This window comes from Coptis chinensis, chromosome 2, assembly GCF_015680905.1.
Source record: "Coptis chinensis isolate HL-2020 chromosome 2, ASM1568090v1, whole genome shotgun sequence".
Lineage (NCBI taxonomy): Eukaryota > Viridiplantae > Streptophyta > Magnoliopsida > Ranunculales > Ranunculaceae > Coptis > Coptis chinensis.
In genome coordinates, this window is record NC_141457.1 from 58,321,691 (window position 1) to 58,348,608 (window position 26,918).

Below are 26,918 nucleotides of genomic sequence, written 5' to 3' on the forward strand. Positions count from 1 at the left end.
TTAGACTCAAATTTTGCCGCGGAAAAACGTAAGAATCGAGATACAACACAATCTATACTAGGTTATTAAGTTGGATTCGAGGTGGATTTAATTCCCTCTATTTCTTTTATCTAGATTCAAACAATCGATTCGTGAGCTTTGAGATTAACTTTTAGTTTATATTTTATCTTGTTATTTATTATATTATTATATCTTGTTATTTAAATTAACGCTGCCTTGTTAGCATAACATTTCAGAAAGCCTCATTAGACTTTAAGACTGATTTCTTAGACTTAGAAAACAATCCATGCTAGGAACTAGGAGTGGAACTAACTTCCTACTCCACTTAGTGCAACTCGCAGACGAGAGTAGAAGCTTTGATAATTGAGATTAAAAGAATTTTTTTAGTTTACTTACGCTTTTGAATTCATCGCTCATTTCAGAGGTAAACTATTCATTTTACATTTATCAAAATACCGGCCATCTTAGTTGCACTTTTTAGCATTGTTTTCTTTGTAGAAGTAGTCATTTTAAGTCCCATTAAACCCACCCACCTTTGGTTGTTTCATAATCGGGGTGCCTATTTCATTTCAGCTTTGACAAATTCCGCGAGAAAATACCTGAGCGCTACGCTTCAAGGAGAGCGCGCACCCGCCGCTTAAGTTATCGAATTTCATCTACTAATCGAAGGCCTACCGCGCCATACCAAGCGCCGAATTCGCTTAAGTTACCGAACTCGATTTTACACCGAAGCGACTCCGCTTCGGGACGGAGCGACCACTCTTTTCTTAGCTGAAATTTTCGGATTTCCCTGTGTTTGATTCAACTTCGAAGTTGTCAAGTTTTTCAGTGTTCTAATCTCTTATATACAATCAACACGCTGCATTAACAAGACGCTTATTCATAAGCTTAAGCAAGGACGCTTATCGTATTCCTTTCTTCCATACCTCGTGATTTCCGGTTAGAGGTTTTCTACTAGTATATCATAATTGTTTGGAGTGTTGCATGTTTAGTTAAGCTCAACTTAGTCTTGTATGAGATTAAGGTCCGTCGAACAAAACAACAAACGAATTACACGAAAAGAACAAACAAGTCTATCTAGTACACCATCCACCTACACCTCTAGCTACTATCACACACACCATACCCGACATAATGGCTGAAGAAAAGAGAGACTCCTCTCTCCGACTTTTACAAAGCTCGAGCGATAGCCCTAAATCTTGCATCATTCTAGCGATTCCATCTGGGGATTTTCAATCCCCCAAACATATTTAATTTGTTACCCGCTTTTCATGGGTTAGACCATGAAAAACCTTATCAACATTACACGTAGGATTGAACAAGTCCTTACAACATTCCATCATCCTACCAGTAGGTGCGAACAAATTAAACCGAGGGTATTTCCTTTCACATTAGCCGATAAGGCGCGCCTTGGTTAACTGCCTGCACTTAATTGGTGGACTCGGGCTAAACTTGTTCAAATTGTTTATGGAACATTTTACCCACCCCTAAAAGACGGATTGAGATGCTTTCCAAGATTCATTTTTCCCATTTAATCCTCATGAATCATTTTTCGAGGCATGGAATCGCTTCACCGATCTCCTTATAGAGTGTCCACATCATAACTTAGCTTAAAGACACGTTAGTTCGCGGCCTTTTTTCAAAGGTCTTCTACACCACCATAAAGAAGTCCTCGACATAATGAATGGGGGTAGTTTCCTAAGTAAAGGAGCCCCTGAGGCTTACAAATTTTAGAAGACCAAACTAAACTAATAATAATCGGGGGTAGTGATGATATCCCCGCCGCCTAGTTCTTCTTCAACACCAAGGTCACGGTATGTTTGAGAAGAAAAACCCATCCGTAACTTAAAAAATTTACTCAATCTCTAACTAAAAAGTAGAGGCTATTTCTCGCCAACAAAAGCCTATCCCCTCGGCCATGAATGTAAACTCCAACCCATGTAATTTCTGTTTTGAGTCCAGAGCACTCGACGATTATTGTCCTCTAGCTTATGAACAACAACCACCGTAACAAGATAATGTTTACTCTATTAATAACTATCCTATTCCTAACTGAGACAACATCCCAACTTCAAATGGAGAAATAATCAACAAGTAACACCTCCGTGGTATAATAATCAAAACGTTAGGCAAGCAAACAATTATAACCAAGCTCCACCTAGGCAAGGACAAGGACAAGGTCAATGGAATTATAATAATTATAACAACCAAGCTTAAACCACGCACAAGGTCAAGCACAAGGTCAGAATAATTATAATAATTATAATACCAATAGAGGTATCGCTCCGTTAATAATAATAACTATCACAACCCACCCATAAATAATCAACGAGATAGTTCTAGCCGCACCACCCGCGGACTACTACACCTACACAACCGATCAGATCGACGCCTTTATACAAGTTACCCAACAACTTTTCCGCATAATGACTCAATCAAACCAACAGATTTTACAATCCATAAATCGTGGCATACAAATGCTTAGCCCAAGCTTTAAAGCCCAACCAAAAGGCGGTTTCCGTGACAAGCGATACCAAACCCTAAAACAAAGAACACAGCCTTTGAGGTAAACGGTAATTTAGTACGAAACTACAATCGTAGGTGACCTAATGCCATCACCACTCCGCTCGAAGAGTGGTTGATAACAAAGTAACTCACGCCTATATAGTTACCCCATCAAGATTCCCTACACCGATATCTAACTAGATACCGCGAATAGAAACCGAGGAGCCTACCACGGTAGAGGTACCAATTAAATCACAACCAAAGAAACCGAAGCCAAGGTTACACGTTAGAAGCAGAGCTATATGCTAAATATAGAGCTTTAAACCACCGCTCAAAAAAAATTAGCCATGCTAACCTGTGGATACAAACTTTGAGGAAATTAGGAACGTTTTCAAGAATCTAACGATAAACCTTCCTTTTCTCAAGCTATTAAAAAGCTACCTAACCACGCTTAAGTTTCTTAAAGAGTTGGCACTACTAGGCGAAGACCAACATACCTAAAGACGATTTTTTAACCGAACAGCTCCCAACTTTATCCTAAAAATAATGGAATTGTTAAGTACAAGGACCCTCGGTCGCCCCATCAGAAATGCACCTTTAGAGATTCCACACACCATTTAATCGCCTTTTATTAGACCTCGGGGCGAAGTGTTAACTTACTCCCCGTGATACATTTGTATAAACAAATAGGTCTACGTGAAATGCAACCTACAAAAATAACGCTGCAATTAGCGGACAAAGTCAATTAAGTATCCTAAAGGTGTAGTGGAAAACGGTTTGTTAAGGTTCAGGATTTCTACTATCCCGCTGATTTTGTTATCCTTGATACGTAAGTCGCTAACGACTGCAGACCGATCATCTTAGGACGCCCTTCTTGGCAACCGCCAAACGCTTTATAAATTGTCGCGATGGAAAGATGTCCTTATCTTTTGGCCATCTTTTCCGCCGAGGTAAATGTTTTAAAATGATGAAACAGCTTACTAGATTCGCCCTGGTAGATGGGGAGGTTAGCATGATCGAGAGTTTAGCTCAAGATTATTTTAACAACACGCTTCCTGAAAACAATATGTACAAATTCCTTTCTTTTGGAACTTCAGATTTTGTAAATGACTCCTACTTAGAGGAAGTCAACACCATCCCCGAGTCCACACCAATTGTAGACCCTTCGGTTGCTGCTCCATATATCGATTACTTAAGACTTGCTACCTAAGCAAGTCTTCATTACGCAAGATAAGGACACTTATGAAACATCAACGGACATTCCGGCCCACACCCATTGCTTAAACCTCTTTCCCCGAGTTAAAATATATTCAACTTGATCCGATGGTAGTCACCCGATAATTATATCTTCTCTGTTAATCAAGGATGAAGAGACATGTTTAATAAGGGTGATTAGGGAACATCGGTCCGCATGATTGGTTGGTCCCTAGCCGACATTAAGCGGAATTGACCCTAATGTTTGCACTCATCGTGATCCATTCGAGGATAACGCGGAAGACTTCTCAAAACCTCGGCCGCTTTGAACCCCGCCATGAAAGAGGTGGTTAGGGAAGAAGTCTTATGACACTCGATGCGGGTATTATATACCCAATCTCCGATAAGCGAATGGGTAAGTCCCATTCATGTAGTTCCTAAGAAATCGGAGTTACCATGGTACGTAACGGGAAGCGGTGACTATGTTGTCACCAAGGTCCTATGAAATGGAGAATCAGATTGATTACAGACGCTTAAATGCTATGACACGAAAAGGATCACTTTCCCTTACCATTTATAGATCGATGCTAGAACGCCTAGCTGGTCATGCCTTTTATTGTTTTCTCGATGGCTACTCTGGCTATTTTCAGATTATTATTGATATTGATGACCAAGAAAAGATAACCTTCACATGTCCCTTGGAACATATGCCTATAAACTAATGCCTTTTGGCTTTTGTAATGCCCCCGGTACCTTCCAAATGATGTATGCTTCATATATTTAGTGACATGGTAGAGCGCTTTATGGAAGTGTTCATGGATGATTTTTCTATCTATGGAGACTCCTTTACGCATCGCTTGTCTAACCCGTCTAAGGTCTTGACACGTGTGAAGAAAAGAGCCTCGCTTTTAAATTGGGAAAAGTGTCATTTCATGGTCAAAAAGGGCATAAGATTAGGTCATATTGTATCTAGTGATGGCATCAAGCAGATAAAGCCAAACTAGATAAGATAGCTTAATTCTACCTAAAACGGACGTCCGTGAGATTAGAGCCTTTCTAGGCCATGCAGGGGTTTTATAGGCGCTTCATTAAAGATTTTTCAAAATAGCTAGGCCTTTAACTAACCTCGCTTTTTGAAGGATGCAATCTTTGATTTTAATTTTAATCAGTAAACAGGCTTTTGAAACCTTAAAAGCCGCCTAACCTAACCATCGCACCTATTATACAGCCTCCTCGATTGGTCTAAACCTTTCAACTCATGTGTGATGCTAAGTGACTATGCGGTTGGTGCCGTCTTTGGGACAAAACTAGATAATAAGTCCATGTTATTTATTATGCTAGTAAAACATTAAACGATGCTCAACGGAATTATACAACTACTCGAAAAAGAATTTTTAGTCATTATTTATGCTTTAGATAAGTTTCGGCCCTTATTTGGTTGGTTCTAAAACTTTAGTTTACACGGACCATGCAGCTTTTAGGTACCTTCTTGCAAAGAAGGATGCTAAGCGCAGATTAATCCATGGATTCTTCTCCCGCAAGAGTTCACATTAGAAATAAAGGACAAAAAGAGGGGTCGAAAACGTAGTTGCCAACCACTTATCTAGACTTACAAATGACGATAGTAGTGATTCCGAGTCCATACCGACTCTTTTCCCCCGATGAGCATCTCAGATGCTATTTTTTCATCACCATGGTATGCGGACATCGTGAAATTATTTAGCGGCTGATGTTATGCCTTATAATTGGTCAAGAAATGAACGTAGAAGTTCTTGGCCGAGTCAAGTTATACTACCGGGATGAGCCCTACCTTTTAAGTATCAGGCGGATCGATTATTCGTCGCTGCATTCCCCGATTGGGAATATAATGAAGTTCTATCGCTCGCCATGACAAAGAGTGTGGTGGCCACTTTAGTGGAATGAAAACAGCCGCTAAAGTTCTTCAATGTGGATTTTTTGGCCTACCCTTTTAAGGATGCCCAAGTGCATTGTGAAGACGGTATTCATTGCCAACAACTTGGCTTAATCACGGCCGTAATATGATGCCATTAAATCCAATCTTGATAGTAGAAATTTTTGATGTTTGGGGTATTGATTTCATGGGCCCTTTTCCTCGCTTCCCACGGTTATAGTTATATTCTAGTTGCCGTGGACTACGGTCTAAATGGATAGAGGCCCTAGCTTGCCAGAAAGCAATGACCATAAGACCGTTGTATTTTTATTAAAGAATATATTTTTCGGTCGGGTTTGGCATTCCTAAAGCCATCATTAGTGATGGTGGAACACATTTTGCAACAGAGTTGTTGCATCCCTAGTGAAAAAGTATGGAGTTACACACAAAGTAGCAACTCCTTATCATCCACAAACTAGCGCCAAGTAGAAGTTTCTAATAGGGAAATCAAAAAAGATTTTAGAAACAACAAGAAACCCCGATAGGAAAGATCGGGTCAAGTTGCCTATCGGATGCCTTACGGGCGATAGAACTGCTTTCAAAACTCCTATAGGTATGTCTCCCTTTAGACTTGTATTTGGGAAACCATGTCATTTGCCCGTTGAATTAGAGCACCGCGGCTCGTGGGCTATAAAAGCCTTAACTTCAATATTGATGAGGCGGGTGTCAAACGAAGTTACAATTAAATGAGCTTGAAGAAACTCCGAGCGATTCTTACGATCTCGTGAAGGATTATAAAGCTAACATGAAACGCGGTTCATGATAAGCATATCTTGGCGAAAGAGTTTGTGGTCGGACAAAAGGTTTTGCTTTACAACTCCCGCCTACATATTTTTCCTGTGGAAACTAAAACCCGTTGGTCCTGGTCCTTTTCTCGTTATCAAGTCACCCCTTACGGGGCAATTACCTTGGTAAATCCCAAGGACAACAAGCATCTTTCAAGTTAACGGTCAACGATTAAAACATTTTCACTTAACTTCGTCCCCTCGATATAGAGGGAAGTCCTTTTACAGACCCTATCTATGAGGAATGACCCTTGTCATTGGTGTACTTCCTTTCACTTCCATTTAATGGTAAGTGCACCATTAAGGTAACCGGCCCTCCCTATGGAGTGTGTGGCTGTAAGTACCGGATCCTAAGTCCACGGCTCACATATTTCACTTTCCACTCTTGCATGTTTTCTCGGATTTTTGAGTCATGTTTCTCTATGGTGTGAATTATGTCTTTATTTGCTTATTGTTTTTCCCAAAAAAAAATAAAAATAATAATAATAATAATAATAATAATAATAATAATAATAATAATAATAATAATAGTTGTTTTCATTTTTAGATATAGATATATATCTAAACCCATAAAACTAGCAATCCAACAAGTCTTGGGAATCGAATTTTTAAAACGACCCATGTTAAAACAAATTTTGTGTTTAAAAATTTGTTTTGGGGTGGGAAATCAGTCTTTCCATCCGATTGCTCGAACTTTCCATTTGTGTTGCTTAGGTCCATTAGTATACTTCATGGGGTTGACGCCATCTAATTTAGAGTTCATTCGTTCGCGATAACTTACGCTACACACGCGACTTCGAGGCGTTTTTCCACACTCTTATACGTCACCCATGGTTAGAATTGAGTGTTTTATGGATCATTGATTGGAAATTCTCTACTGATCATTTCCATAACTCATTCGCCAAAATCGGGCCAAGAATAAAGCGGCAAATTGAATTTGAAATTACGCTAAAAATCGAAAAAATTTCGAATTCAAATTGGGCCAAGCCGCGACGCATTAATCGTGGCGTCTCCTTCCTTCCCAAAAACGCAGTGTTTCCTATTCCACTCCCGCCGGCTGCCATGGTTTAAAACAAACCCTAAACCAAATAAAAAAAAGGGAGAGCTTAAAACCGAACTACACTCACGCCAAGTAATTCAATCCAACCGAAATCTTCTTCAAACCATTACCACAAACTACCCCAACAATTTTACAACTCCAAAACAACCACCGTGAACCACCACCGCCACCACCATTGTTTCTCGTTGTTTTTATCAAACTCGCCTCCCCCAGGCTACAAAACCATTAGTTATCTAAGAAACTTCAATGGCGCTTTACGACGAAGAATGTTCACGGAGCACGTTTGAGGCCGACCATTTCGCACCATTTTTACGATGCCAATATGATTAAGAGGGATTGGAAAGACTGCGTGGTATTCGATGAGAGGAGTTCTATCACTATGATTTGGTAGAACAGTTTTATAAGAAACGAGAATTGGAGGAAATAGGATTTTCATTAAGATAGCGAGGAACGAGGAGGGGAAGTAACGAGACGGTTGTTGGTTGAGCTATTAGGAATCATCAGAAACCAACCTAGATACGACCATTCAGGAATCCCAATATACCGGAGTTCCCGCTTTGATGAAAGATACGGTCATAGAGGGTGAATACAATACGATATCTCATTGCGTTTCGCCAGACGACCTCGAGAACCAATCAACCGGGTCAGAGCTCGGTGGATTGGTAGGAACGCCCCTGAAAGACAAAGTCGGCGACATCGGACTTGTGTCCCGACGTTCTCGATTTTGCAAACGAATGAGTGTAATTTCTGCATCCCTCGGTTTAATTTTGAATGTGATTGAGGAGTGGGAAAGAGCATGGCACCTCTTCCCCGTGATTGATTACTAAGATCATGCTCTCATTTAGAGCCGCAAAATCTGCTCCTATTAAGATCAAATTGTATTCTAATGCAAGTATTTATAAGGAATGCATCCAAGAGACTTGGCCGTTGTCCGCAGAGGATGAAGTTGATTCGATAATGAAGGGAAGATATGACATGGTTGGTTGAGGATAATTTCGATAGTCATACTTCTAATTTAGAACGAATGATAATGCCGCAAAACCGGTTTGTGATGCGGTTATCGATCCGTGAAGATATCCGACATAGACAAATTGTAATTCGAAATAAGCAAACGAACTTTCGTGACGAGAGTTGAAATGCTCGAAAGGGGTCAGAAGATATCTTGTCTAAATTGGAGATTATCCACCGTAATCACCAAGCCCAAGATGACGAGACTCAAGATCGAGATGGAAGCACGCTTGTTCAGGGATAGAGATGCTACGAATTATGCCACTTTCGGGGATGAGTCCGTCTCAACCGAAGTCCGAGAGGCATGAGCGTCGCCGCCCGCAGCCGATGGCTCAAGCCATTCTTCACCACGTAACCGGTCTCCATCTCGTGGACCATCTTCTTCACGCCTAGGTGTTCACCATCGGTGCGGTCCCGTTATTTCATTGTTTTTATTGTTTTGTTAGTGGAATTTTATTTCAAGTAGTTAGATTTAAATATTAAGTTGTTTGTTTTAGATTGCTTGGATTTCATATTATTTTAATATAATTTATTTTGATCATCTTTCGTAAGGTTGTCTTGGAGTAAAAGTTGAAAATTAGGCCGATATCGGCATATCTATGATTTTTTTTTTTGTAGTGGTAGCATGATATGTAGGAGAGTTTAGAAGTTACTATTCTAAACCAAGTTTAAAAGATACCAGGGTTGTTAGGAAATCAAAACTATGGTTAGTTTCCGTTTTCGGGTTTGGCAGTTTTCTATTTCCGGAAATTGCCTTAAAATAATTTGGCAACTTGCCGATTCGTTTTGGAAACCCAGAACCTATTTAAACTTCCATCATTCTACACTCACAACCCACACTACACCCCACAATCATCTCTCACCTTTCACTCCAAGCTTTTTCTTCTTGTTTTTCTTGTAAACTCGGCCAGACTTCTTACGAGCGCCGCTTCGGTAAAAGAGCGCTGGCCTATACACCGCCATAAATTTTTTTTCAGAGGCCAGCATTCAAGCAAGAGCGACTTCGCCTCTACAACATCAGAATCGAAAAATCTCACGCAGGCCAAGCGACAAGCAAACAGCAAACAAATTCGAAATTCCAAACCTCACGAGCGACTTTCGCGCTATCTATACGCGCCGCCGCCTCCTCCCGTAAAGTAGCACGTGAAATTCCGATTTTTCTCGAGGTTTCTTCCAGGTTTTCGCAGCTGTTCTACGAGTAGTTTTGAGATGACACCTCCTATAGTGATTCCCGAACAGTCATTTGAAGACTTGATGGGAACCGATACCTATGGAGCATCGTTCACGAGCGGATCGCGGCGCTTAGGATGGCGGCATCTTCGGTGAGTGATGATGATTCTTTTTCACCTAAGCTAACTGAATTCTTCTATAATAATATTACTTTTTTTGTACCCAAGAAGGAGAACAAAAATTTTCCCTTGCTATTGATGGCACGACTATGGAATTCAGATAAGCAATTGATAGCTTTGGTTTGGGGTTGCCATTACGACCCTATGCACACGTGGGGATATATGATGATAACTCATACCTATATGAATATGCCTATTTCCATGAGTATTATGGGGAGGGGTGTTTCAGTATCATGGACCAAGACCAATATAACATCGCCTCGAAAGTAGCCTATCGCTGAATGTAGGCACAACCATGTTGTTCATCATGATGAACATTCTAGGGGAACGGCAGGTTTACTTACGCCAATAATACGGTGACGCGTTTTCCTTGCTTTAGCCGAGGGACGCCGTCGGTATGACATTCCCCGAAGTTTTAGTTGCTACCGAGGCGAGGCCATACCTTGAGGCATAAGTACCTTCTTATGCCTCGTCCCCGGTTTGTCGATTATGGCGCTTGCCTACCCATATTCGCATTAATACGCATTACGCAGATTGGGAAAGGTCGAAACCATGAGACCCACCAATCGCGGTGGTAAGATCATTCGAGCCATGACTTGGTCGGGATGGCAGGTGCAACCACATTTGGTTGCCCCTTACACCCCATCAGACCAAGTAACACTAGAGAGGTTAGCACTAGTTGATGATACACCACGGAAGGCATGGCAAGTTGTTATGGCATGGCGGGATCGCGAAAGAACCTCATATAGAAGAGAGGAGGATGACGAGTAAATCTTTGGGGTGCGGGTAAGTTTTTAGTTAAGTTAGTGTCCGCTTATGTCCCAAGCAATTTCATTCATTAACCCCATAATGGGTGGAACTCTTATAGAGTCAGCGTCGCTTTTTATATTACTATATTTGTATGTTTTAACCTTGTTTTGCGGATGTTCCCCGAATTTCACGCGCTTCAATGGTATTTTTCCTACCCTCTTTATTTAAATGCTTTGAGGACAAAGCATGTTTCTTGTTTGGGGGGCATAGAAACACGATGTAATTAAGACATCTGTTAGGATATAGATATGTATAATATGCACTTGTTTTCTAGTTAAAATTTCAAAAATTCAAAAATATAAATAAAAAAAAGTATGCTATACACTTAGGAATATTGGTATTGTTTTCTTTCTCTATGCTCTTAACAATTTAGAAGTCTCACATAGCTTTTGCATCAGAATAATTGTTAGAAACTTAGGTTAATATGTAGGTAATAATCTTTGCATCTATCTATAAATTTATTACATGAGTATCTATGATTGTTAGCGAAGAAGTTTCTGAAATCTAGGCTAGAGTACTTATTCTACAAACTCGTGAGAATATAACCTAAAAGCCTTATATGAGTTTAAACATTTGAGAAATGACACAAGGGAGAAGTAAAATCCGGATAGAGAAATCACACGCCCACTTGCTTGATCACTAAACCATATCCTAAGCGAGAATTTAGGCCCTCTTTCGATCGATATAGCCGAAATTCAAACCTATGAATTAGTTTTCGCTTAGTCGCCTCGAGCCTTTCCTTAGCCTTTCATAAACCAAAATTCCTTTTACCATTGTTAAAAACAAAACAAAATAAAAATATAAATCAACCTACCCAATTTAGAATAAGTCCGAGAATAGAATGAGGAAGAAAGAAAAAGAGAAAACCCGTGGTAAAACAAAAATTAGTAGTTGTTTCCGGAAAAAAAATAAGTTTCCATCCAAGAAAAAAAAAAAAAATAGAAATAAATAAAAACTCCAAAAATAGAATAAAGGGAGTCAAAAGCCAAAGAAAAAAAAAAAAAAAAAATATGGCTAAGGATGAAAACAAAGTATAGAAGCAAAAGAAAATAACAAGGTTTTCTCTAAGTTACATAATATGAAGACTCTATTATCTCGGACTTGTCCTTTTGAATATCCATTTCCTTCCTTCTTAAACCATCTCCTAATCCCCCGAGAACACCTAATAAAACCTCTAGCTCGGTTAGGAATAGGTTAGTGTGATAGTAAGTGGTAGATGTGTTTGATCGACTCCAGCTTCCTTGTGTGTCATTGAGATTGTAAGGTAAAATGTGCCCATCGCACACCGGAGTAAATAAACTTGAGTGGAAAAATCGTGAGTGGTTTTGTCTTGACATTTATGTGAGGACCTACTTAAGGACGCTTATTCCAAGTTTTCATAAACGGACCTGCTATTACATTTCATAGTATTACTCATTGTTATATGTTTATTTTAGATGATTGATTATTATGCATATATTAGCTTTAGGGTTCCGACGGGTTATTCTTATGTATTTGCTAGTGAGATGTATAGATAGTTGAGACATGAATGAGAAAACAATAGTTTTATTTCTTAGTCGTTGTAGTATAGATGAAGTTTGTGAATACCTTCATCGGAAAACTCTCACGCAGGCTATAACTCGCCCACTAGGGAATTCCTAGTGGTTTAAGGTCTTGTTGCATATGGTCAATGCAATCGCACTCGTGACGAGAGTAGATAGAACTCCATTTTTGGTCACTTATGCTAATTTTCTCATATTTGCTTGAGGACAAGCAAAATGCTGTTTGGGGTGGTTGATAAGAGCCCAAAACTGTAGTTTTAACCCCTTAGCAGTCATACTTTTAGACCAATTATGTGAGTAATAAGTAAGAGTTAATACTGATTACGTGTTTTTATGTATTTCAGGCTTCAAAGTCAATTATGTGCAGGAATGTGCCACTTTGATGAGATAAAGGAGCAATGGTTGGTTACTAAGGAGTTCGGTGATTAAAGGCCAAGATTCAAGAAGACAAAGCCTTTGTAAAGCCTGGTCAAAAGATGAGGAGTCAAGGTCCACGCAGGCAGAAACAGTGCACAAAGATAGCAGAATTTCCGAAGACCATATCTTTGGACTCAGACCTTGGAATTGGGCCTACCTTATGTCAAAACGACCGGCTCGGAAAGAGCTTTCCAATGGACCAAGCCTTGACCCAATCAGAGGAGTAGAAGTGGACGAAAAGTCTACTGAAGCCAACGGCAGGTGAAGAGGCCTTTTGATCGAAGAATTGAAGTTGGGCCCGATCTTCCGCCCAAAACATGACTCCAAGCCCATGCACGATTTTTGGATCGAACATATAAAACAAAAGCTTAGCTCTTTGTTAATGGTAGCTAGTTAGACCTAAAATAATATAGATAAATCTAGATCTGTTTTCATTAATTAAATTAAGTTTTAGTTCCATTTTCAGTTCTTGTTTTAGATTAAGTCTTTGAATCATTATTCTTGATTGATTAGATAAATAAAAAAATAGTTATTTTAGCAAGTTCGAATTGTGGTATTTCAATTTATAGATCTAGTTTTAATTATTGTTGGTTACCATTTCTTAGTTGTTAATTAGAATTTAATCATTGTTTAGTTTAGATTAAGTAGATTTCGAATCTTGATATTATGTTTAGTTATAATAATATGGGAAATGATGTTTTGATCACTCAAGGCTAAAACATCCATTAGAGGGGTTGATGAAGCCTTGATGAAAACTTAGTTGTTTAGTATAGAATCGTTGTAGAATCTATTCCACTCTAGAAGGTCGTGTTTCGCCATGAGAATGGGTGGGCGACCTCACATGCTAGTTAGTACTTTGTAGAAATGCCATGAACACTAGGGATTAGACTCGAAATTCTTGCCGTGAAAACGTAAGAATCGAGAACGACAATCTATACTAGGTTATTAAGTTGGATTCGAGGTGGATTTAATTCCCCCTATTTCTTTATCTAGATTCAAACAATCGTATTTCCGTAGCTTTCGTAGATTAACTTTTTAGTTTATATTTTATCTTGTTATTTATTATATTATTATATCTTGTTATTTAAATTAAGCGTCTTGTTAGCATAACATTTCGTAAAAGCTCTCATTAGACTTAAGACTGATTTCTTAGACTTAGAAAACAATCCATGCTAGGGAACTAGGAGTGAAGCGAACTTCCTACTCCACTTAGTGCAATTCGTCGAGTAGTAGAAGCTTTGATAATTGAGATTAAAAGATCAGTTTTAGTTTACTTACGTTTTGAATTCATCGTTCATTTCGTAGGTAAACTATTCATTCTGCATTTATCAGTTAGGGTCGTCATCGCCTCGCGGTATATTTTCTTGGAACTTTCCAATGGCCCGATTTCGGAAAACCCACAAGTATGAATCAAACAAGGGTGGGTGGGTTTAATGGGACTTTAAGAAAAGTACTTGTACTACAAAAACAATGCGAAAGTGAAACTAAGATGGCAGCGGCGCCATTTGATAAACATAAAATTGATAGTTTACCTACGAAATGAACGATAAAACTCAAAACCCAATTCTTTCAGTCCAAAAAGGCCTCTTCAGCCCTGAGAATCAGGCCCAAAACCCAATTCTTTCAGTCCAAAAAGGCCTTTTCAGCTGTAGTTGGCTTCAACAGACTTTTCGTCTACTTTTGCTCCTCTGATTGGGTCAAGGCTTGGACCATTGGAAAGCTCTTTCCAAGCCGGTCGTTTTGACATAAGGTAGGCCTGTTTCCGAGGTCTGAGTCCAAAGATACGGCCTTCGGAAGTTCTGCTGACTTGTGTGTTGTTTCTGCCCGCGTCGACTTTTCAGCTTTTGATCGGGCTTTATAAAGGCTTTGTCTTCTTGAATCTTGGCCTTTAGTCACGGAACTCCTTAGTAACCGACCTTTGCTCCTTTATCTCGCTAAAGTGGCACATTTCTACACATAATGGACTTTGAAGCCTGAAATACATAAAAACACGTAATCAGTGTTAACTCTTAATTATTACTCACATAATTGGTCTAAAAGTATGACTGTTACAGGGTTAAAACTACAGTTTTGGGCTCTTATCAAATAACGGTTCCTATAACTACGGCATCTGTTCTATACTGATACGCATGGATGAAAAGAAGGTTGAAAAACCTATCTATTTCTTGAGTCGGATGCTCCTACCAGTAGAAACAAGGTACCCTAAGCTCGAAAGAGTCGCTTTAGCACTTGTTTTTGCTACAGAGAAATTACGACCGTACTTCCAGTCCCACACCATCAGAGTGATCACAGAGTACCAATTGCGATCGGTTCCGAACGACCGAAGCAGTCGGGGAAGGCTAGCTAAATGGTCGCGTACCGTCGAATATGATATTATTTACATCCCCAGAATCTCAGAGAAAGGTCTGGCACTAGCAGAATTCTTGGGAGATTTCCCAATGACCTATACAGGGTACGATTCAACCACCCCCAATTCTGATGATGGCATCCTGCCTGAATCTCCAAACTCCCGTCCAGACCCATAAGAGTCGAGCTCCGGATGGCGGCTGTTTGTGGATGGATCTTCAAATGACAGAGGTGCAGGAGTTGGAGCTGTGTTAGTTACTCCCGACAATATGCGGCTGGAGAAATCTATCTGATTAGGTTGGAACGCCTCTAACAATGAGGCAGAGTATGAGGCGACACTTGCTTGCCTCACAATGGCCCTCGACCTGGGCCTAACACACCTCACAGTTTTTAGTGACTCACAACTAGTTGTGTTCCAAGTTGATGGATGGTATGAGGCGAGGGACGAACGAATGGCCAAATACCTGGAACTGGTAAGGGGTCTTCAAGGAAAGTTTGAGAACATTCAGTTCTATCAACTGCCTCAATCTGAAAATCGACACGCAGATGTTTTGGCATAGGTTGTCTCGATGTTGGGCAACAGTGAGTCACGTTCCATCCTTATAGATTTTTAGGAGAAATTTAGCATTCAGATCCCATTTACAACAGTTTGTGTTGTTCTAACCATTACTCCAAGTTGGATGGATCCATATAAGTCCTACCTCAAAGACGGAATACTCTCTGAGGATAAGAATGTAGCAAGGCGTCTGCTTACAAAGATACAAAGATTCACCCTCGTTAGAGATGATCTGTACAAGAAGTTCTTTCTGGGACCTCATCTCAGATGTTTCTCTCTGCACCTCGCTGAACAGGTTATGCAAGAAGTTCATGAAGGAATTTGTGGCAACCATGCTGGGGGCAGAACTCTAGCTCTCAAGATCCTAAGGCAATGATACTTTTGGCCTTATATGCAAAAGGTTGCACAGGTTTTTGCCTGCAAATGTGAAAAATGTCAACAATATGCTCCGCTAATCCATGCTCCATCAACAGAACTGCACCCATTGGCCTGTCCATGGCCATTTGCATAGTGGGTAACTGATATCGTAGGACCTCTACCACCTGCTCCTGGCAATGTCCGCTTCCTACTAGTTGCGACGGATTACTTCACCAAGTGGATAGAAGCAGTTTCCCTTGTCTTCATTCAAGAACATGACGTCAGAAAGTTCATTTGGAACAACATTGTCTGCAGGTTCGGCATACCCAAAGTTATCATCTCAGATAATGGGCAAAGTCATTTGGAGGATTGGCGTCACGAACTCGCGGGAAGAGTTTCACATTACTCATCTGTTCTCAACTCTAAGGTACCCACAAGGCAATGGCCAAGCTGAAGCCTCTAACAGGGTCATCTTGGATAACATGAAGCATAAATTAGACGACACGAAAGGTTTATGGGTTGAGGAACTACCTAAGGTCCTAGTGCCATCTGTGGGGATCGAACCCACGACCACGTCAACTGGTGAATCACCATTTTCACTGACCTACGAATCTGAGGCTGTCATACCTCCAGAATTGGTAGCTCCCACTCAGAAGTCAGATGTTGTACACACTCCGGACAATGAAGAGTTGTTATGTAGAGAAATGGATCTCCTAGATGAAAAACGAGAAGGTGATGCACTTCGCTTAGCTGCTAACCAGCAGATTCTGAAGAGATCATACGACAAGAAAGTCTGGATTCGATCTTTCAAATCTGGAGATCTAGTTTTGCGCGAGATCCCAAAGCCCAACGACAAGCTTGGGCCCAACTGGGAAGGACCTTACATCATCGACAAGGTTGGTCGAACTGGTTTTTATTATCTCCACACTATTGAAGGGGACGTTCTTGTCAAACCATGGAACACGCAACACCTTCGCAAGTACTATCAGTACATTGTTATTCTATGCTTTTTTATGCATTGTTCACTCCTCTCCAATTCATCAATAAAGTGCTCTACATTGCCATCGAATTTATTCCTTGCATTAATTCTTTATTTATGATCCACAATGGACTAAGCCTTTAGGGAATTATCTTCTCACTATCTGTTCAAGAATATTGTATGCCAATTTGCTTTAGAACCAGTGATACTGAGTATGGGAAACTTGAACTATATACCAGATTATTTCCCATTCCCACGCAGCTGGAACTATACACCAGTTCTTTCAAACTGCGGTTATCTTCGATGGGTTAAGCCTTTAGGGAATCCGACCACACTAACTGTTCAATAAACTGTATGCCAGTTTTACTTGGAGCAAGAGATAGTATTCTTGAGAGCCTAAACTGTATGCCAGTTCCTAGAACTCTCAAAACATCAACATAGGAGTTGCTGAGAAGATCTGGGTTGGATCCAGATCCTAGCACGCAAATCATGGGCCTGGAACAATATCGGCATGATGGCGCTGAGGAAGACTCCCCCACTGCTGTTCTGGCGATAACCTATTTATTTTTTAAATAAATAGGACCTATCATTATTAAACACAGTGTCGTGCTCATGGCACCAAGTTACTTTCGCAAAGACATATGACTCTATTGCGATCGAACTCCTAATTACAATTAACTTAAATGGCTCCCATGATATCCTGATCAGATTCTAGTCATGCCTCATTTTAATCTGTTTAGCCTACTAGGGTCACCTATTGTTGTTCCAAATGAACTTTGGGGGCATCAGAGGTAGAGTATGCATAGTAACACATGTCATATAACATAAAGTGTTTCTAGTGTATACATAAACTAGAAGAGCTATAGAGCTCAGTAAGTAAACATTATGCATGCATAAAATAGAAGAGCTGCAGAGCTCAGTAAGTAAATTGTATGTGAGCTACATAACTCAATATTACAGATCCATAGAATAATTCTTTAAAAATAATTGTTTATGTGAATCATAAACTGAAAAGCTTATGAAGCAGGGGTAGAATCAAACTTCGGTTCACCATCAGTGCTTGCTGTTGCACCATCATCAGGAACTCATGTTTCATTATCAAGAACAGACTGTGTGGTTGGATTAGTTGGAACGGTTGAAGGCTGAACATAACACTCACCTGAAACTGGAACTAGTAGAAAAGGAAGTTGAATGGGAAGCATGTCATCATCGGTGTCTTCTTCAGAGGATGAGGAGGCATCAGGCATAAGTTCTTCCTGGATAGCTGAGATACTGGTGTCTATATCAGGAAACAAGATGAAAGGGTTGGTCACTCGCCCCTGAGCATCCAACTGAAAGACATATCCAATAACCTCAATAGCCTCTTTAAACTTAACTTGTCTGGCAGCATCGAAGGACTCTCAAAAAACATCAAGTACTCTCAGAGCAAAGCGAATGGCATTTTCAGCTGACCTCTTCTTCACCTCCTTCACCACTTGAGAATATAACTCAGAGGTCTCCGCCAAGAGGTCATCAGCCTTCTTATCATGGCGAAGACGTTTCTTTTTTAGAACCCTCTCAAAGCCTGACATGACCTCATTTGCATGGGCAATGGCTTGCCCAAGGGTCCTCATCTTGGTGTTCCTACTGTTAAGTTCCCCTTGGACTTGGTCATGTTTTGCTTGCAGGGTAGTGAAGTGGGGGCGCAGTTTCAAGAACTTCACTTTCCAAATGGCAGCATCAGCGACTCTTTTTTGGGCTTTCTCCAGAGAGCTCCGAAGATTGGAGATAGTGTCTCTCATATTCTTGTAGCCAGTATCAGATTTCTTCTCTTTCGCCAAGAGATGGTCAACTTGGATCTGCAGCTCCGCAGTTCTCTTCTCAGCAGCCTCTTTCGCCCAAATCAGCTCATCGGTAGCCATGGCATCAATGCCTGAATTGGCGGAGGCTGCAAAAATGGGTTCTTTCACAGCCATAAAGTTATTCACTAATTGGAGAAGAATATAGGATGTGTAAGAAACACAATGAGAGAAACCGAACACTGAACAGAGAAGAAAGTCTTACCTTGGCAAGGTGAACAGCAGATCGGCAAAAGGACAGGTTCAAGGTCCCAACTATGTTGGCTTCCAATTTTTGTCAGCAGAAGTCAGCGCTGACTCTTAACTCAAGCGTGATATCAATATCTTTAACAGAGTGCTTGTTGGTAACAGGTAGTTCATCAATTCGTCCCCAACACCTCATCTCCACAATCATCTCTCTCTCTCAGGAGAATCTGGAGATCTTAGCGAAAAGGGAATGTCGTCACTCACCCCTCTCCTATCACTGGATCGAGGAGGAAGGAGAGCGACAGTTACAGCAGTGGTTTCAGCAATACCCTTCCCCTTGCGATTATCAGGGAGGGGAGGGTCAATAGTCAGAAGGACATTATCACCAATTTGTTCAGAACCTGTAGAAGGAACTAGAACTAATAGGGGTACAGCTACATTCTTACAAGGCTTGACAGGTGGGGGAATACTAGCAGGAACCTTAAAAATGTCTTCACTAACGGAGAGAAGGCAAAACTTCGTTTTCTTACTAGGGGGGGCAACATCAAAAGCAGTATCAAATCTCTTCAATCTAGAACGGTTGGACGCACGCACTCCCATTTTAAAATTGCTGGCCGCCAGCAGTTCATGAGGCAGTTCAAGGCCCCTCCCACCAGTGATTACACAATCATCACTGACAACAGGCTCCTGAACTAAACCCGACGTCGCAGCATCACTAGAGACGGCCTCCGAACTCTTCTCCTTGCGGTTTCCTCTTCTTCTAGTAATCAAAGAGGATCCATCCTGAACTGGAGGAGGAAGAAGTCCGACATCCTGATCAACAGGAGGAGAAAGTGTTGTGTGCCCAGAATTCACAGTATTTATCCCAAAGGGGAAAAAGCCAGGAACAAGTTGTAGCAATTCTTCAGTAGACATGTTGAAATATTCAAAAAGACAGGTGGGATCAGGAACTATCACCCAAGGCATCCTCTATTCCTTAGGGATCTTCTTGATAATGTCCATCATAGCAGCATCAGTTGCAGTTAGTTGATTCCAAGGAGAAGAGTCATCTAAGGAATAATAGCAAAAGATATTCAGGCGAAAGACTCTTATATCAAGTTATAAAGTACCTGAGTAGGAAGACTTACTGGTTGGAGCATGGGTGTGTTTTCTTGGAACAGGAATTCCCATTGGCTCACCATCAGCATCGGAGGGGTGAACGTCCCACGCATCACCCAACACACGAAGGTGGTGATCAGCCCAGCCTTCGTCACTCTGCTTCCCCTCAAAAAAGACGATCAGAGAATTCTTGTCTCTAGTCATGAGGTAATAGTATGACTAGTCTCGAATACACCGGACTTCATAAAAGTAACCGAACACCCAACGGTTTAAAATAAACCCATGTCTCTTGGCAAGAAGGGCAGAGTACATAACAGTCCTGTAAAACAGGGGTGCTGCCTGACCAAGAGCAAGATTGAAGAGAATCAGACACTCTCTTAGCAATGGGTGGAGGGGAAAAGTGAGTTCGGCCCTAAGCTGACCAATGGTAATGAGTGCCACCTCCTTATAGGCCAACTCATCAGATAACCTCCCCCACTCCAGGCCGATATCTTCAGGGATATGAAATTTCTCGCTAATCAGTTCTAGAGATGAAAAATCTCCAAAGTTTACAAGTGACCAATTGGGATTCATGATCAAGAAAGAGGAAAACGGGGGATCAAAAGGTTCAGTATGCAGAAAAAGGTAGCAGAAGCGATAATGAAAGTTCTCTCACCAGATCTCTTATATACAGATAAGATGGACAGTTAGCTAGGATGAGCCCAAGCGGTGCGTCTTTTCAGGATAAAACTTCCATCATTGGGAAACGGCATGTCTGTTCGAGCCGTCTTTTCAGAGCCTTAATTAGTTGGGTACGTTAGCAGTTCCAACAACAGTTTTGAAAAGGGATTCTCGTGCCAAAAGCAGCATCGCTTCAAGCGCCCACGTGTTAGATGACACGAGAGGGGGCATCTGTAGGGGGATTTCCCGTCACTAAACAGATGACACGTGTATGGGAAATAACCTAAGACTATAGATATCCAGAATGAGACGATGACAATCGGATTAGTTCTGTGAATAAGTGATCTCGTGCTTAGCACGAGAGTTTAGTGGACATGTGTTAGGCACATGACTGACCGCCTTCAAACACAATAGTTACCCCAGTCGTTAGGAACACAATAGTTCCTAAACAGAAAGAATTGAAACTGAAGGAATTGTGATGACATATCTTAGGAGTTACCTTTTAGATATAATCTTTCCATACACGATAGGACATTATGATCAACAATAAAACTTACCTCTCATAAGATATGGTCTAGATTCAGACTTCCATAAGAAGAGGAATCCTAATAGAAAGGCAGAGTCCAAAGATGGAAGGGAACTCACAAGCGGTGAATATAGCCCTAATCTTAGGACTCTCGTCACCCTTCCTATATAAACCATAGGAATTCGCTCTTAGGAACGACGCAAAATAGGGTTTGATTCTCCAATAAAACAAAGGAGATACGTAGGCAGCCATCAAACGGTTCAACCCTGAACTCACCATCAACTCATCCCTTCTCTATTCAGCAGATCACAAGGCATAGAGGAAGATCAGGGGATACTTGAAATTTCCCCTACAATAGTACCAATTAAAATCCTAGAGCTAGACTCAATTTATTGAACACTTCAACTATATTTTAGTATTTAACCAAAAGAAATTTCAACAAAGGGAAAAATCAAAAAGATTGCCGAATTCAAGCTTTTCAATGTTTCTGTGTCACCGTCGGATTTTCCTTTTGTGCCAAACAGTTGAAAATTGAAATGTTGATTTTTCGATGAAATTGATGTCCATGATTTTGACTTCGTTGAGCTGATGACTAAATTTCATCAGAAGGCAACAATCTAGGGTAATAGCATGAGCCTTGGAGGCATTAAGATGCTTTAATGGTCATCTTACATTAACCCCTACCAAATCCAATATGGTAGTTTAATTTCGCATGGAAAATTATCAACATAAAATTCAGTCCAGCTAACCAATGTATAAATCCCTGAGCCACTACTCATCACTGTTTGGTTTTGAGTCGGATGCCCATGCCCCATATTCAATATCCTTGAAAGCAAAATACAAAAGTTCATGCCCTCCCTCATGGGGAATATTATTAATCACTCCTTGGTTCAGGTACTACAGTGTCTGTCATTTTCTCAAGACCTGAATTCTCAAAACAGTCTGATTAGTGATGGATATCGAATAGAGTTATACCCAAGGCCCAAAATATCGCCCGATATATCCGATATATCGCCGATATATTTCAATAAATTGGTACGCCGATATCGATATTTTTGACATATATCTACCGAATATTGAATTCTTTTTTTCGATATATATTGGAATTTCCGATATGAAACTTTATATCGCCGATATAATTGATATATATCGGTTGATTTTTTGACCATTTTTTAATATAAATCTAATATTTCCAATATATTTCCGATATTTTCAATATATCCGATATTTTTTATATTTTAAATAGTTTGGACTAGTCACTAAAAAATGGATATATCTAGGGCAGGGAATCGGGTCGGGTAGACCCGAATTTGACCCGACCCGATTACTGAATATATCGGGTTTGGGTTGATTTTTATATCCGTTTATATAATCGGGTCGGATTCAGATTCGGATATATCGGGTTCGGGTTCGGATTCGGATATAATTTTTAGGCTTTTTTTTAATTTTTAGTGTTATCCGATCGGGTTAGTCGGGTTCGGATCGGATTCGGATATTAAATTTCGGATATAATTGGGTTCGGATTCGGATACTATGAAACTATTCGGATTCGGATTCGGATATAGCCCTATCCGACCCGAACCCGACCCGATCCCTGCCCTAGATATATCCTATATATCCAATATATTCGATATATATCGGTTTTTGGATACACCAATATATTCATCGATATCGATATTTTGGGCCTTGGTTCTAGCCAATGTAAATTTCTTGCTTCAATTCTAGTTGGACAGATAGAAATTTGAATGAAGCTTCCATTTTTCCGATACGAAAAAGTACCAAAAAATCTAAAAGTGTAACATTTCGACGAAATTTTCAGATTTTCAGTTTCAAAATTCTTGTCTATGGTCTTGTCCATAATCAACTAGAAAGTTATCATGGGCCTAGTTATTCGGTACTTTGTTTTTTTAATGCAAATGTATAAAAAGTAAAAACTGATACCCGTGGCCCGGTGAAGGGACTGGAGTTGCAAAGTTTGGTGTTTCAGCAGTCTATAAAGAGAGATGGGGATGGTAGCTTGTGGATGAAATTCATATTTATTGCTTTTTATCCACGAAGTTGATATGGTTATGTTACTTTATACTACTAATTTAATTTAATATTATTTATTCATTGAGTGACAGAGAGTGAGAGCTTTGTCATCACTTGCCATTCCAACTTGATATCCGCTTTTCACTCCTCTCCATCTCTCTTATTACTCTCCAACTCTTTGGTTTCTCTATCTCTGATAACAACATTAAGTACATAATAAGAATATAGATCCATGATAGAAGCCACTGATGTCAAAGAAAGCAGCCCAGATGGGGAAGACTTAGTAATGGAAGAAACCCAAAAGAGATCAAGGATGGAAAGCAATTACTCCTCTTTAAGAGAACATAAGAATACTGAAAATCTTACCTCCAAAAGAAGGTGAGTATCAGTTTAATTTTTGAAAAGTTGTTTTTGATGGAAAATACTCTTGGGTCTTAAACTCTTTCTTTCTGATTGGTTTTAGGATTTTTCTTTCATGTCATTTAACAGGAAAGTAGCTGATAAGACTGTGGTAACAGTGAGGATTGAAGCTAATGCTGGGAAACAAAAGACTGAAGGGCCACCTACTGATTTCTGGTCTTGGAGGAAATATGGCCAAAAACCCATTAAAGGATCCCCTTATCCCAGGTAGTCTTTAAGTTCTTTCTTTTTTTATTGCTCATTATTTCCAAATTTTGTTCTCATTCAAGGAGGAATCCATTTTTCATTGTCTTTCTTGTGTCTTCCAAAATATAATTGAAAATCTCAACACCTCTGAATCAAGTTTTAGTTTCTTCCATCAGTCAAGGTTCGGCTGCAGCCCAATTTCATTATGAATTTATGTCAATAAATCGATGAAGAATGATGTGAAAGATATTTCAATATGTTTTATTTATTAATTTATTTTTAGAACCATATGACTAGTGTCCAACCTGTTCTCCACTCTGATTGTTTCACGTATGTAACTGAAGATTCCTAAATGAGTCTGATTCTGTTTTTTCTACTTTAAGCTTCTGTTAGTCACTTATCAAAGATACCCAAATCAAGTAACCTCAATATTCCATTCCTCTCACACTTTGCAGGGGCTATTATAGATGCAGTACATCAAAGGGCTGCTCAGCCAAAAAGCAAGTTGAGAGATGCAGGACAGATGCTTCTGTGCTCATTATCACCTACACATCAGAGCATAATCATCCAGGTCCTGATATCAGCACCTGCACCAATTTTAGCCTAGAACTACAACCACCCAATACTGAATCCATTGAGGTACTTTCCTCAACTCCAGACCAGCAACCAACTATAGAAGAACACAATGAAGATCATCAACTACACTACTTCCAGTCCCCCACTGATTGTTCAGAAGAAATCATTCACAACCAAGTGGTGGAGGATCCCTTAACATTAACACTAGAGAAAACCCATGAGTCATTGAGTGTCCTATTTGATGAAGAACCACTATCTTATCCCCATCTCATGACCTTCTCATCAATACCAAAATCAGAAGAAAATGACTTCTTTGATGAACTTGAAGAACTACCCACCTCTTCATCATTAACTGGCATTATGAGAACCAACTTCTTTGATGATAGGATCCTTATTATTCCCTCTTAGAGTAGAATTAGTACTGGTCAGTTTTCTTAGAAGTAAATGTATTAAAATGTTCATAAAACATACACATTTTCACAATAGTAGATCTTTTTTGGGTTAATTTGTCTAAGCGCCCCCACCCCCCACACACACACACATTTGTAAACATAACAATTTACCCCACGCCGTCTGATTTCCATTCCATCTCAATTCCGTGGGTATTCCATCTAATACCAAAATTATTCCTGAATTTTAACTGTAAAAATAGGAAAAAGACAAAATTTAATAACTCTTTTTGAGAGGTAATTTTGATATTATGTGGAATACCAATGGAATTGAGATAGAAGTCAGACTAGGTGGGGTAAATCATCATATTTACAAATGTGGGAGTTTATTATAAATGGGTGACAAAAGTAGGGGTTTATACATTAACTTTTCCTTTTTTAGTAGCTATTTTGTTGCCAGTAAAATAAGAAAAAGTGGATATCATTGGCTCGAGAAAATGTAGTAGGAAGATGGGTATTGGCTAATGGGTCCCCGGGTTTTTGTGATGTTGGAAGGATTAATTGCTCTCTACAAGTGTGAGTTCCATAATGTTTCCAAGAAAGTGAGAGACTACTGAAATGGCAGAAATGTATTGGTGGTTAGTTGTATATATTAAAAGAGGCCATGAGATACACGAGGTTGGTGTCTGATAAGTGTCTACATATGAATGGTATGATGATGAGGATTTGGAGTTGGTTTCATTTTGGTGGAATAGTTGTTTGGCACTACAGCATATTCGTTTGGAAGTTTTCTTCTCTACCTTTAAAAAGTAAGTGCACTTTAAATGGAGGCATGTTTAGTTGCAGATCCCCTATACAAAATGACAAACTTAGAAATATTATTCCATATGGGATATTTTGAGAGTACCACATTAACACTCTATAATCTATAGAGATCTCTAATCTATATGAAAAAATGCCCGCCCACCCCGGCCGCCCTCATTGTCATTGGAGGTTTTCGTTTGTCCAGCGACAGTTTTGGCTCTTTCAGGTTTTCAATGACCAATTTGTCTTCTCCATGTTTGTGCCACAAATACACTTTGACAGTCCTGGACTCCTGGTTAGAGTAAGATATTTGATTGCAAACTTTGCTTTTGCTAATATGGAAGGAATTAATAGGTTTGAATATTAATCCTGGACTTTTCAATGCTCTGGAAAAGGACTTGTGGACCATTGGCAACTAGATAACCTGACTGATTGATTTTATATGACTGCAGCAATGCTAACGTTCATGCACGATTAATGAGATGTCCCTCTAAATAAAGAAAAAAAAAACAAATCACTGCTGGCTTGTTTTACTGGTTGGGACTTGGATCCTAGACATTTAGTAGTTGGACTTGTTACTAATTTCAGGAAATTGCCAAGCGCAAGACAATTTATAGCTTTGGCGTATTTAGCCAAGCTTTTACCGATGAACTTTGGTAGGTAGATCTTCACTCTTTTTAGCGTCAAATTTGACGCTACACAAGAATGAATCACAAATTCTCACCAGCCAAAAGTGAAATGACACAGAGCACGGGCAGTAAATAAAAAAGGTGGCATTCTGGGAAGGGTCCGGGGAGACAAGCACAACTATTTCCCATGTTTCTGCCAAGGTAATTATAGGAGGATGATAAGGTTAGAAGCAGAGTCAATAAAACTGTGATACTTTTCTTTTTATCACTAAAAAAAAAAAAAAAAAAAAAAACGAAGTCGGGTTTCAATCCTGAACGATTCGTGCTAGGAGCACCAGGCGACCAATTCGTTCAATCACACGGTGGCTTTTTTTCGTACCAAACCAATTATACGCCACGAGCATTTCCAATCATTTGGGGAAATATCTATCCAACATGATGCGTTTAGATGCAGTACAAGTTTAATGTTCATCAAACCAAGTAACCAACCCAACTGTGAATAGTATTCAGAGTTTCAGACTGCAAACCCTAAAGCTCTACAATTTCTCATGACCCAATTTGTTCTGTTCAGCGAAGGAATCTGTTAACTGGATTCAACAATACATAAGTGAATGGGTGACATAAAATTAGGTAACTGGGACAGCTAATACATGCAAAATGATCGTGACAAATACCTCTTCCAAGAAAGAAAACAGAAAACTATATGATTCAAAAAAT

The 26,918-nt window shown here is 39.8% G+C and overlaps 1 protein-coding gene and 1 pseudogene across 1 annotated transcript; one reads left to right on the top strand and one right to left on the bottom strand.

Annotated features, from left to right (window-relative positions):
- LOC147516818 (uncharacterized) overlaps window positions 1-18,813 on the bottom strand; it is a 31,904-nt pseudogene extending 13,091 nt beyond the window's left edge.
- Window positions 18,814-23,119: 4,306 nt separating this feature from the next.
- Window positions 23,120-24,884, top strand: LOC147516819 (WRKY transcription factor 22-like). The gene is made up of 3 exons (XM_086589300.1): window positions 23,120-23,575; window positions 23,687-23,824; window positions 24,259-24,884. Exons 1-3 carry the CDS (start codon window positions 23,430-23,432, stop codon window positions 24,785-24,787), a joined length of 813 nt encoding a protein of 270 aa, XP_086445426.1. The 5' UTR covers window positions 23,120-23,429; the 3' UTR covers window positions 24,788-24,884.
- Window positions 24,885-26,918: the final 2,034 nt, after the last annotated feature.

Excerpts from the sequence above, each read along its gene's own strand:
- LOC147516819 (XM_086589300.1), top strand. The coding sequence starts at position 23,430 with ATGATAGAAGCCACTGATGTCAAAGAAAGCAGCCCAGATGGGGAAGAC. Across the intron at positions 23,576-23,686 it reads AATCTTACCTCCAAAAGAAG|GAAAGTAGCTGATAAGACTG; the intron begins GTGAGTATCAGT and ends GTCATTTAACAG. Across the intron at positions 23,825-24,258 it reads AAAGGATCCCCTTATCCCAG|GGGCTATTATAGATGCAGTA; the intron begins GTAGTCTTTAAG and ends CACACTTTGCAG.